General features: G+C 39.4%; 1 protein-coding gene across 2 annotated transcripts in view; it reads right to left on the reverse strand.

Moving 5' to 3' along the window:
- fzr1a (fizzy/cell division cycle 20 related 1a) overlaps window positions 1-12451 on the reverse strand; it is a 41564-nt gene that overhangs the window by 27618 nt on the left and 1495 nt on the right. For both annotated transcript variants that reach the window (XR_009442821.1, XM_048559773.2), the window contains exons 2-3: window positions 5514-5627; window positions 2344-2469 (exon numbers count right to left, since the gene is read on the reverse strand). Coding sequence is in view for 1 of the 2 variants with exons in the window: in XM_048559773.2 (XP_048415730.1) it covers window positions 2344-2469; window positions 5514-5582 (195 nt within the window). In the remaining variant the exon portion in view is untranslated. The remainder of the gene's footprint in view (window positions 1-2343; window positions 2470-5513; window positions 5628-12451) is intronic.

Raw genomic sequence — 12451 nt, forward strand, 5'->3', positions numbered from 1 at the left:
TGGCTTCTAATAATAACTTATACCTGTACATTGGCTGTCATCATTCCAGAGTATCATAAGCAGCTTTCTCATGACACAGATGACTGGTTGCGAGTTTAACCCAAGGGTCACCATGTCTGAGAGGAGGATCGAGACTGAAAAGGGGGCCTTCGTGGTAATCTCAGACAGAACAGAAATTGAACTCATGATGGTGGGACATCACATTTAACACAACTACCTCCTGCAAGGCCCTTCATGGCTAAGCATTACTTAAAAGTTGACAATGGGTGCAAAGAGATATTAGAATCAAATGCCAAGTTAAAAAGGTACCCTTTAAATAATATTTCAAATGAGCAAAGATGAAGAAAGGTTTGTGGAATTCCAAAGCTTTGCACTTTGCAGGCAGAGCCAACACGACTAAGTAATTAAAGTTGGGGATGCTCAGGAGTCCAGAATTGAATGAATGCTGTTTGATGCAGCAAGAATGTTTTAGTTTGTGAGATAATGGGAACTGCAGATGCTGGAGATTCCAAGACAACAAAATGTGAGGCTGGATGAACACAGCAGGCCAAGCAGCATCTCAGGAGCACAAAAGCTGACGTTTCGGGCCTAGACCCTTCAGAGCTCTGATGAAGGGTCTAGGCCCGAAACGTCAGCTTTTGTGCTCCTGAGATGCTGCTTGGCCTGCTGTGTTCATCCAGCCTCACATTTTGATGTTTTAGTTTGTGTTGGGTTATAGAATGTCAAATGTATGGATCACAGACATGGCATCATTCTGCACTCCGTTAGGACAGGATTAACTGGCAATGAAATTTGAGCTATTGAAAATGGGAAACATTTACTACTTAATAACTAGTAGCATGTTGATTAGTGAGAAGACTATTTTATTGTTTATTGCACAACCACATTAATATTTAGCCATTGTTTCTAACACATTTTATCAACCAGATTTGGCTACAAAGCTTTCTTATGGAGACTGCCAGTCATTTAATGCCCAAAACTTACAAGCATTTTATAAACAACTGCACAAAAAATAAACTTTGATTATATCAAAGACCATTTCTTTAATAATTATATATTGAAGCCTTAAAACATCAGAATATTACAATATATGGTGTACAAGATATCTACGCTTAGTAATCTGCTGTGTTACATAAAATGTCAAATAAAAGTTCCACTAAGAATAAAAAGCTTCTGAAACACAAGAACACTTTTAAGAAAATGTAGGCCTATCTGTAGGTTGTGACACATTCTTTCTTAGATATTTATGCATACAAACCTCATTGCAGATGGTCTTTTACCATATTCATAAACATTTAAGATTCAATACAAGTGTGACCACGCAAAAAAATGTCTGAGCAGAAGCAAATTTTGACAAAAAATAATACTGTTTAAATGGGAATGACATTTATGCTGTTGAATGTTTCAGCTACATTTTTCTTAATCTGTGCTGGTATTTCCGTTTCTGCTCAGTGTTTATTTCTAATCCAGACTTTAGTTACAAAGGAACAAATTTTCATCTTCCAACCACTGAAAATAGAAAAAGGTGCTAATGTTTGATATTGTCTGGCACATCTCCTGCAAGCATTAGTTGAATGCTACTGTTTTGAGAGGCAAGGGATGAAGGGGATGGTACCATCACTGGATCGCTAGAGACAAGTGAATTAGGCAGGTGAATTAAAATGATAGGTCAGGTGAATCAGATGCAAACGTGGAGGGGTAGCTTTAGAGCTCTCACTGCTTTATGATCCTGGGTCTTATAACAGGTCACACTCGTTTTAAACAAGGGACACCACTTTTTCCCATCAAAAAGGCCAAAGGCAAATCTTAAAAGGATTGCTGGGCATTGTTCAACAACCACAACTGATCTATGCGAGCCCTGTAAAATCCCTGCACCATTATTAAATCCTGAGGATCGCAGATTATTTGGCTTGAATAAGCTTAATTGACATCTCTTCTGCTTTTTGCCAAGTCTGAGACAATATTGTCCATGCTAGGAATCGGCCTGAGGCACTACTGCCAGATTCAACCTACCGCTGGCAATCATGCCCACTATAGGAGATATCTTTACATTTCATTAGCTATTAGGGAATTCATAACTACCTGCATTACTAATGTCAGATGTGAAAGATGTGGAAGAATGCTCAAATAAAAACTGGAGAAAAGTGAGTTGGTATTTTTGTTTGACTAATCACAGTCAATTAGGATTTCTAATTCTGATTGCAAGATCTGGGACATGCGGGTTAAGTTGAATGAGGAACGTGAATTCTCATTAAACCAAAAATTTAATGTTATTCCAATCTAATCCCAAATATTTTCCCTGAAAAACATTTACAGTATTGAATATTTTCAACAGTAACATACATTAATTCTGTGGAAGTTTATACTCCAGTTTGCTGCTGCTCTTGAAGGGATAAACCGGTCTCCACTTTTACTTGGAGATGACACTGGTGAATTTGAAGGTGTTAATGTTCTTCTAACTTCTGACATCTAAACAAAATCCAGAAATAGAGAATGATGTTAAATTAAAACTACAAAATCCAAAACAAAATTTGAGCACAGCACCCATTTATTTCAGTGTAAATTTTTTCTAGTTTTCAGTTTCAGCTGAACATACAAATTAGAGGTGAGACATTTGATACAGTGTCACACAACGGTCCTGTAAAGAAAGTTATAGGTTATGGAATAAAAGGGACAGTAGCAATAGGAATACAAAATTGGTTGTGGGATAGGAAATAGAAAAATGATTAGTGTTTTCCTCTGCTTTGTAAAGTTTGTAGTGGAGTTCCCTAGGGTTCTGCATTGGGGTCTTTCTTTTTCCTGAAAATATACATGATTTAGATCTTCACATGCAAGGGACACTTTCAGAATTCAGACAGTAGTAGAATTGTACTTCAGTACAAAAAACATAAAAAGACAATATTAAACAAAAGGTACCAGACTAAAGGGTACTGAAGAGCATAGGCAGTGGGTACATATGTACATGTCATTAAAAGGTGACAGAACAGATAGACAGACTGTTAATAAAAATACAGGATTCTAGGCTTCATACATAGGGGCATAGTTTACAGGAGCAGGGAGGTATGATGAACTTATACAAGACATGTTAGACCTCAGCTGAGCACTGTGTACAGTTCTGGGTGCCCCACGAGAGGAAGGTTGCAAATGTATTGGAGAGCGTGCAGAAGAGGTTTACGAGAATGGCTCCAGGGATGAGACTTCTCAGTTTTGAGGAAAGACTGGAGAATTTGAACTATTTTACTTGAAGAGGCGAAGGTTAAGAAGAGATTTGAGAAAAAGTTTTCTAAATTATGGAGGAGTCTGGATAAAGTGGATAGGAAGAAACTATTCCCACACAAATGGGTCGAGAACTAAAGGGCACTATTATAAAATGATTTGCTAAAAAAAATGTGAAGTGAGCAAAACGTCTAACATAGAAAGTAGTTAGCATATGGAATGCAGTGTCTGGAAACATAGTGATTTAACATGGAATTTGATAATTAAATAGATTCAATGCGCAGGCTTATGGGGGCAAGACAGGAGATTGATACCAAATTAAAATGATCAGAGAGCTGGCACAGACATGATGAGCCGAATGGTCTCCTTCTGCTCTACTTTTTATGTATTTGCGTTGGTTTTTCATAAAGAGAGTTAACTGCACGTTTGTGTTCTCATGAGAGGTTACTACTTACATTACGTTAGAAAATGAGCCTCATGTCATCGCTTATTCCTTCTCCTAATTAAAGCGTTTTCCTAACCATCCAGAATACTAAGGTCCTCTTAACCAACCAGTAACAGGCCACTGACTTGTAAAGGCCATAACACCATAAGATACAGCAACAGAAATTAGGCTATACAGCCCAATCGAGTGCCATTCAATCATGGACGATAAATTTTTCAACCCCATTCTCCTGCTTTCTCCCTGTAATCGTTGATCCCCTTGACAATCAAAAACCTTTCTATCACTGTCTTAAAAATATACTCAATGACTTGGACTTCACAGCCTTCTGTGGCAGTGAATTCCATAGATTCACCACTCTCTGGCTTAAGACGTTTTTCCTCATCTCCAATCTAAAAGTCTTCCCTTTATTCCAAGGCTGTGCCCTTGAGTCCTAATCTCCCCTACCAATGGAAAGTTCTTCCAATGTTCACCATGTCCAGGTCATTCAGTATTCTGTAAGTTTCAATCAGATGCCTCTCAGCCTCCTAAACGCCATCAAGTACAGGCTCATGAATCCTCAAATGTTCCTCTTATGTTAAGCTTTTCATTCTTGGGACCATTCTCATGAGCCTCCTATGGACTAGTTATGAGGCCAGTATATCCTTCCTGAGATATGGGGTCCAACACTGCACACTATACTCCAAATGTGGCCTGACCAGAGCCTTATAGAGCCTCAGAAGTACAGCCCTGCTTTCATATTCAAGTCTCTTAAAATAAGAGCCAAAGTTGCATTTGCCTTCCTAACTATCGACTTAACCTGCAAGTTTACCTTGGGAGTTCTAGTTCAGGAACCTCTCAAGTCTCTTTGTACTTTCAGACTTCTGAATTTTCTCCCCTTTTAGAAAATAGTCCACGCCTCTGTTCTTCTTACCAAAGTGCATGATCTCACACCTTCCCACATTGTACTCAATCTGTCAATTCTTTGCCCACTCTCCTAACCTACCCAAATCCTTCTACAGCCTTCCCACCTCCTCAATATTACCTGTCCCGCCACCTATCTTTGTGTCATCTGCAAATGGAAGCAGATTGCCCTCAGTTCTTACATTTAAAATTATCAATGTATAAAGTGAAAAGTTGTGGTCCCAACACTGACCTTGCAGAAGAACACCTGTCACCAGCTGCCATGCTGGAGAAAGATTCTTTTAGCCCCACTCTCTGGCTGCATGGCAGAAAGCAATCTTCTATCAATGCTAGCAACTTGCCTCTAACACCACGGGCCTTTACCTTACTCAGCAGCCTAATGTGCAGCACCTTGTCAAAGGCCTTCTTGAAGTCCAGGTAGTTAACATCCATTGCATCTCCTTGGTCTAACCTGCTCAATACCGCCTCAAAAAATTCTAACAGCCTAATTTTTAGACTTTTGCCGTATACCCTTTTCAAACAGGGGTGTCACACGAACGATTTTCTAGTCCTCTGGGACGCTCCCTGACTCTAGCAATTTCTGAAAGATCACCACTAATGCCTCCACTGTCTCTTCAGCTTTCTCAGTAGAACACCCTTAATTTCATTGTCCAAAATGTGGATTATATTTGGATTGAGTACTTTTATTGGAGACAAATACTGAGGGAAGGAGTGATAGTTTGGATGTGGGAAGCTGAGCTCAGTCAAAACAAAGCCCATACTTTGCTATTCCTCTCTAAGCTTGATATGTCAATGTTAGAGATTGATGCCTGAGATGCCAGATTTATAATCTATTTGCTGACTGATCTTTTTCTGATTGAATTTTAGCATTCCCAGTGAGAGGCAGTCAGGCAGGAAAACAAAAGTGAATCAAACCAGAATATGAAAGCTAATGAAAAAAAATAATACTCACACAAGGGACTTTGTTTTCATTCTGAACATTAATTTGTCGTAGAAGTCGTCGCTCATAATCCTGATCCATGGTTAGCGGAGTTGAATCTTATTAAAGCTTAATCAGCAGTCAGTACTGAAACCAGGGAAAAGAAAATCAATCAGGAATCATCTAAAATACTGTGCAACATTTACACTAGTTAGCAATCATGATAAATACACAAAACAATTCACTGATTGGAATTCAAATAAGATATTTATTTGAATGTTTTCAGTCAAAACTTTGAAAGTTAACACAAAATAAACGTGCTGTGCATCTGTTTTAATATCACAGTGCGAAAGCAAAACAGAGATCAGATAACATAACAAAAAGTCATTCTTCAAGGTCCAAAACTGTATTATAAATGTTCCCATTAAAATATGCCTTTCCTTTTTTGTATTTGAAGGAACGCTTATGAGGCAGCATCAAGCTGATCACTTAGTACCAACGGCAGCACAACTTTAAAGTAGAAAGTGTTCACAGGCACAGCACAGGTGAGGGGATCGAAACTAAACAGGAATTTAGAGAGGAACAAATATTGTGCTATGAGGGAGAGATTTAGATGGAGATACTTTGAAGTGCAAAAGTTGGAAAAAGGTATCTATACCATTGTCTACTCAATGCCAGAAAGGCTAGTATTGGGAAGCTTCTTTTCAAAAAAACTGGGATTAAAGTACTTTGCAGAGATAGTGGCTAGGGCTTATAGTTTGATTGTCCAGAAAGGCAAAATAAGCTCCATGTTAACATCATTGATGCCACTAATTATGACCATCACAGAATGTAAGATTTAGCAGCAAAGAAAAACAATATTAAGGAAAATAATAATTTGTAATTTGTTATTTTACACTTCACAACAAAGTTCCTAAATTTATCAGAACAGAACAGCATTCAATGAGCTTGTTAAGTGAAAAAGATAAAGCAGTACATTCTGTAATAGAGAGATAACAGGAACTGCAGATGCTGGAGGATCTGAGATAATATGGTGTAGAGCTGGATGAACACAGCAGGCCAAGCAGCAGAGGAGCAGGAAGGCTGATGTTAGGGCCTATAACTTTCTTCTGCGGTGTTCATCCAGCTCTATACATTCTGTAATACAGCCAGGTGCTTTCAATTCACATACTTATCCAAGACGGAAAACCAGAAGAATCTTATTCACTGCTGCATTCCAGTCCACAATCCAGTACAATACAAATGAATTATTGGAGGTTCCATCATTCTAATGAGGTGTTAAATCTAAATGTTAACTTTCTGCTGTTCAAGTGGAAGAAAGATTCTAATGCAGGAAGAAAGATTCTAATGCAGTGTGTAGTTTAAGAGCAGCAGAGTTCTTCTGACATCCTAACAAAAATTTATCCTTCAAGACATCAAGTCCTTGTGATGTTCAATGAAAAGTAATATGTTTTAAGCAGTCATTGCTGCTTTGTTTAAAGTGACAATACTTTTAAAAATAAATTCAATGGCTTCTAAGGCTTTGGGAAATTCCAATCATGATGCTACAAATTGGAATCCTGTGCAATTAATAAGTCAGCACAAACTTGTGATGTGAAGATAATTTTTAAAATCCAAAACTACAGGCCTATCCTGTCTATGTTCCACTAAATCTAATAATGAACTGTAAAAATCTTCAACCACCTAAGCCAAATCACAATATCATACAGTGAAAGCTCCTCTCCAACATATCTAAACCATCTCACCCAAGCTGCTTTTCCAATTACCGCTTACCAACTACCTTATTAAAACACTATACCTTTCTCACGCTTTCGAAAGACCTCTTAAAATACACCTGGATTACAATAACATGCATTCTTAAAATGTTTAAATTGCACAAAAGGCAATTTTTAAAAACTGAAATGGATAACGAGGTTTGTCTCATTTGAGAAAAGACTACTCAATCTGCAATGCATTAGCAAACACATTTATTCTGCGAAGAAAGTAATTGATTCACTGCAATAAAACCGTTCCTCCTGCACACAAATAGTTTAAGAAAAAACATTTCTATCTCCAGAAATTAGACACAGCATTTTGTTCATGCATTTGCCAATATGGACATTGGTACTGCTGAGAAGAAAGCTGCATTAAACTGTCACAGATAAGACAAAACAAGGAACTGGAAGGTGACAATAAACAAACACAGCAAATGTAATTTTGAACTCCAGAAAAATAAATATTTCAAACTGACTGATATAGCAGCTTCTATTTCATACTGTATACAGTTTGAGTATAAAGTTTAAGCTCTTGGAAACATTGTGTCTTAACTAACAAGATCACCATTATGCTAGCATTTGGACCATATCAGTCTAAACCCTCCCCATTCATATATATGTCCAGATGCCTTTTAAGTGCTGTAATTGTACCAGCGTCCACCATTTCCTCCAGCAGCTCATTCAATACATGCACCACCTACTGCATGAAAAAGTTGCCCCTTGGGTCTCTTGTATATCTTTCCCCTCTCAACTTAAACCTGTTCCCTCTACTTTTGGACTCCTCTATCCTGCAGAAAAGACCATAACTATTCACCTTATCCATGTCCCTTGGGATTTTGAACACCCCTGTAAGGTCACCCCTCAGCCCACCATCCTGTCTACATGCATGACTTTATAAACTTCTATAAGGTCACTGTCAGCATCCTCTGCCCCAGGGTAAATAGCCCCAAACGATTCAGCCTCTCCTGATAGCTCAAACCTCCAACCATGGCAACATCCTTGTAATCTTTCCTGAACCCTTTCAAGTTCCATAGCATCATCCCTACAGCAGGAAGGCCAGAACTGAATACAGTATTCCAAAGCGGCCTAACCAATGTCCTGTACAGCCACAACTCCTATATACAATGCACTAATCAACAAAGGCAAGCTTACTAAATGCCTTCACTATCATGTCTACCTGTGATTTTACCTTCAAGGAACTATGAACCTGCACCCCAAGATCTCTTGGCTTACTTTAGAAAACAACTGTATGGTATACAATGTGCACAAATGATTTGAGATATGCAGTCGATTGCTCTGAAAGCAGTGAGGTTTTTCTTCACAACTTGTTCTCTGTAGACAAACCAACAGATTGATTACTAGATTAATCAATTACTTTATCTTACTACCACACAACTGTCTGGGTGATGGAAGTCAAACTAGATGAACAATGATCTTCCATGTCTAGCAATCCTTTTGTTTAGAGGTGAAGGACCAATGGTAGCTGCAACTAGTTGCGATGACAGCAATCTTCACTTTCCTTCTTTTAAAAGGTACACTTTGAGCTCTACCGCTTTCAATCTTTTAATCATATGGCTTCATGTCATATTTTGTTCCATAATATTGTGTAAAGTGCTGGGATGCTTTATTAAACAGTAATATAAAAAATGTTCCTGTTCTTGTTAGTTACTATCAAAGTGCATTGGTTCTTTCCAAAGTACGACTGATGGCACCACCGTTTTCTCAAAATCAACGATTGGACTTTAACTTCAGATTCCTACTGGTACAGAATAAAGCAAATAAGGAGATCTACAGCACATAAAAAGGCCTTTCAACACATTGTGACTAGCACAGGCTCAATCACCTAATTATCTCATCCCATTTTTCCAGCACTTAGCTCATAGTCTAAATACACATCTAAATACATAGACAATTTAAGGACATGTGCCTCCACTATCCTTAGAGATGGTGAGTGCCAGATTCCCAGATTCCCACCACCTCCTCACATCCCCAGTCACTGATACTTCCATCTCAGGGAAATATTTCTTCCTATCTACAGTATCCAAGCCCCTCATTTTTATACATCTCAATCTCCTCTGCTCTAAGGAAAACAACCCCAGTCTGCCCATAACTGAAACTCTTCAGCCCAGGCAACATTCTGGCAAATTTCCTATTTAGTGCTACCACATCCTTCCTATAATGTGGATTCCAAAATTGCACACAATAACTTAGCGGCGTCCTAACCAACATCTTATACAGGTCTAAAACTTCATACAGTTCAAAAGTTGCACAATACCAGGTTATAGTCCAACAGGTTTATTTAAAATCACAAGCTTTCTAACCACTGCTCCTTTGTCAAAGTGAAGAAAAGCATAGAAGCACAGAATTTATATGCAGAAAGATCAAACATTCGTACAAATGGTACAGAGTGGAATAGCGACAGGCCGAATAACAAGTCTCTGCAAGTGATCAAAACTTTCATTCCACCAGACCCACCTTGGACTAATCTTCAGAATCAGTCTCATTCTTGGATACATGCATGTCCATCAAGGATGGACACCTCAGTACCTCACTCTAACACAAGCCCGCAGATAGCCCCACGAGGCTGCACTTCTCTAACTTCCACCCTGAACATGTTAAAGAAGCCACTCTCTATGGACAAGCCTTGCATATACACAGGATTTGCTCAGATGAAGGGGAACATGATAAGATACCTACAGATGCTCAAAGATGGCCTCGTAAGAACAAAATACAATGCTCAACTTATCCATCGTCAGTTTTGACGTGCCACAGCAAAAAAGCCACAATGACCCCCTCAGAAGAAACGAAACACAACTGAGAGTACACTTCATCACCCAGGACTTCTCTGGAGTGGAGAAACTACGGCAAGTTTTTTGTAGCCTTCAACATGTCCATGACAAACATCTTGCCAAAGTCACCCAACACCTCCAAACAACCAATCCTTTAACAAACCATTGCTCGCAGCAAACTATGCAACCTTCAGGACAACACTGACTACAACACCACACAACCCTGCCTCAGCAAGCTCTGCAAGACACGAACACTAAATATCATCACACGTAGGAACACCACCCATCGCGTACACGGCAGACAATCATGTGATTCAGCAGTGCTGTCTACCTCACACTGCAGGCATGAATGACGTGAGGCATGGTATATTGGCGAGACCATGCAGCTGCTACAACAGGTGAATACACACTGCGCAACAATTGCAGGCAGCTAAATTTCCTCCCACTCAGGGAACACGTCAGCAGTCAAGGGCATTCAGCTTTCGGGTAAGCATCCTCCAAGGTGGCCTTCGAGACACATGACAAAGCAGAATCACAGAGCAGAAACTGACAGCCAAGCCCTATACCCATGAAGATGGCCTCAACTGGAACCTTGGGTTCATGTTGCACTACATGAAACCCCACCATTCTGTTCTGTTGTACAATTTTCCCTGTCCTGTTTTGATACCATCTCTCTACCTTAACTAGTTTGTTCAGTTTTGGATTACTTGTTATTTTGGTTAGATCATCGGCATGCAACTCTTATAGCTATCATGTTATTTCAGCCAGAGATAATGGGAACTGCAGATGCTGGAGAATCCAAGATAACAAAGTGTGGGGCTGGATGAACACAGCAGACCAAGCAGCATCTTAGGAGCACAAAAGCTGACATTTCGGGCCTAGACCCTTGTAGGCCTGAAACATCAGCTTTTGTGCTCTTAAGATGCTGCATGGCCTGCTGTGTTCACCCAGCCCCACACTTTGTTATGTTGTTTCAGCCATCTGGTTTGTCTCCAGCGCTTTTTGTTTTTGTAATTATCTCTGCCTCAATTATTTGAATCATAGGTCATCCCTTCACTTGCCATTTGGCTGGTGATACTTTACTCACACCACTTGACACTTGCAGAGACTTGTTATTCGGCCCGTCAACACACCACTCGGTCCATTTGTAAGACCTTTTGATCTCTCTGCCTATAAATTCTGTGCCTGTGTACTTTTTTTTTTTAACTTCATGTGACGAAGGAAAGGAACACTGCCCCGAAAGCTTGTTATTTCAAATAAACCTGTTGGACTATAACCTGGTGTCGTGCGACTTCTGACTTTGTTCATCCCAGGCAAACACTGGCACCTCCACATCATTTATACAGTTACAGTGTACTCTATGCCTTAAATAAAAAAGGAAAGTATCCCATATACTTTCCTGGCCATTTTATTCACCTGTTTTGATGTCTTAAGGGGCTGGTGTATATGCACACAAAGGTCTCTCAAATCCTCAGTCCTTCCAGTTCTTTATGAATTGCCTGGCTGGCTCCACCCAAATGCATCATGTCTTATTTATCTGTTTTGAATTCCACTTACCACTAATCAGCCCATCTGACCAGCTTGTCTATATCTCCAGTAATGAAAGGCTGTTCTTATAATTCACCGCACCAAATTTTCTGTATCATTTACTGATCGTATAAACCTACATTTAAGTCCAAATCAATTATATGAACTACAAATAAAAGGGTCCCATCACTGACATTTGCGAGACACCACTGGATACAGATATTCAGCCAAAAAAGCTTTCAGCCATCACCCTGTTTCTCATCACTCAGCCAACTGTGGATTCAATTCAACAAATTTCCACAGTTCCTATGGGCTCTTTCCTTTGCTACGAGTCTCCCATGTAGGACTTTAATCAAAAGCCTTGCTGAAGTCCAAGTAGACTACATCAAAAGCATTGTCTTCATCTACACATGGTCATTCCTTTAAAGAATTCAATAAGTTGGTCAGACATGACATTCCCTTAACAAAACCATGCTGACTGATCTTGATTAATCCTTGGCTCACCGAATCAAGATTAATTCTGTCCCTCAGAATCGTGTCCAATAGTTACACCAATGAGGTTAGACTAGCTGGCCTGTGGTTTCCTGGTTTATCTGTTCTTCCCTTATTGTGCCACACTGGCTGTCCTCAAGTGATTTGGCAGCCCTCCTTCGGTCAGAGAGGGATTGAAATTATTTCCTCCCTTGCTTTGCTCAACACCTTGTAATTTCATCCAGCCTTGGAGACTTATATATTTATACACCTGTCAGAACATTCAGAAGCTCCTCTTTATCAATGGTAATTTCTTTAATTGCATCACAGACTTTCTCCCTGATTTCTATACCCGTATCAGCCCATCACTAGTGAACATCAACACAAAAAATTCATTTAGAATTCTATCCACTTCCTTTGGTTCCAAGCT

The sequence above is a fragment of the Stegostoma tigrinum genome, chromosome 30 (genome assembly GCF_030684315.1).
Source record: "Stegostoma tigrinum isolate sSteTig4 chromosome 30, sSteTig4.hap1, whole genome shotgun sequence".
NCBI classification, from domain to species: Eukaryota; Metazoa; Chordata; class Chondrichthyes; order Orectolobiformes; family Stegostomatidae; genus Stegostoma; species Stegostoma tigrinum.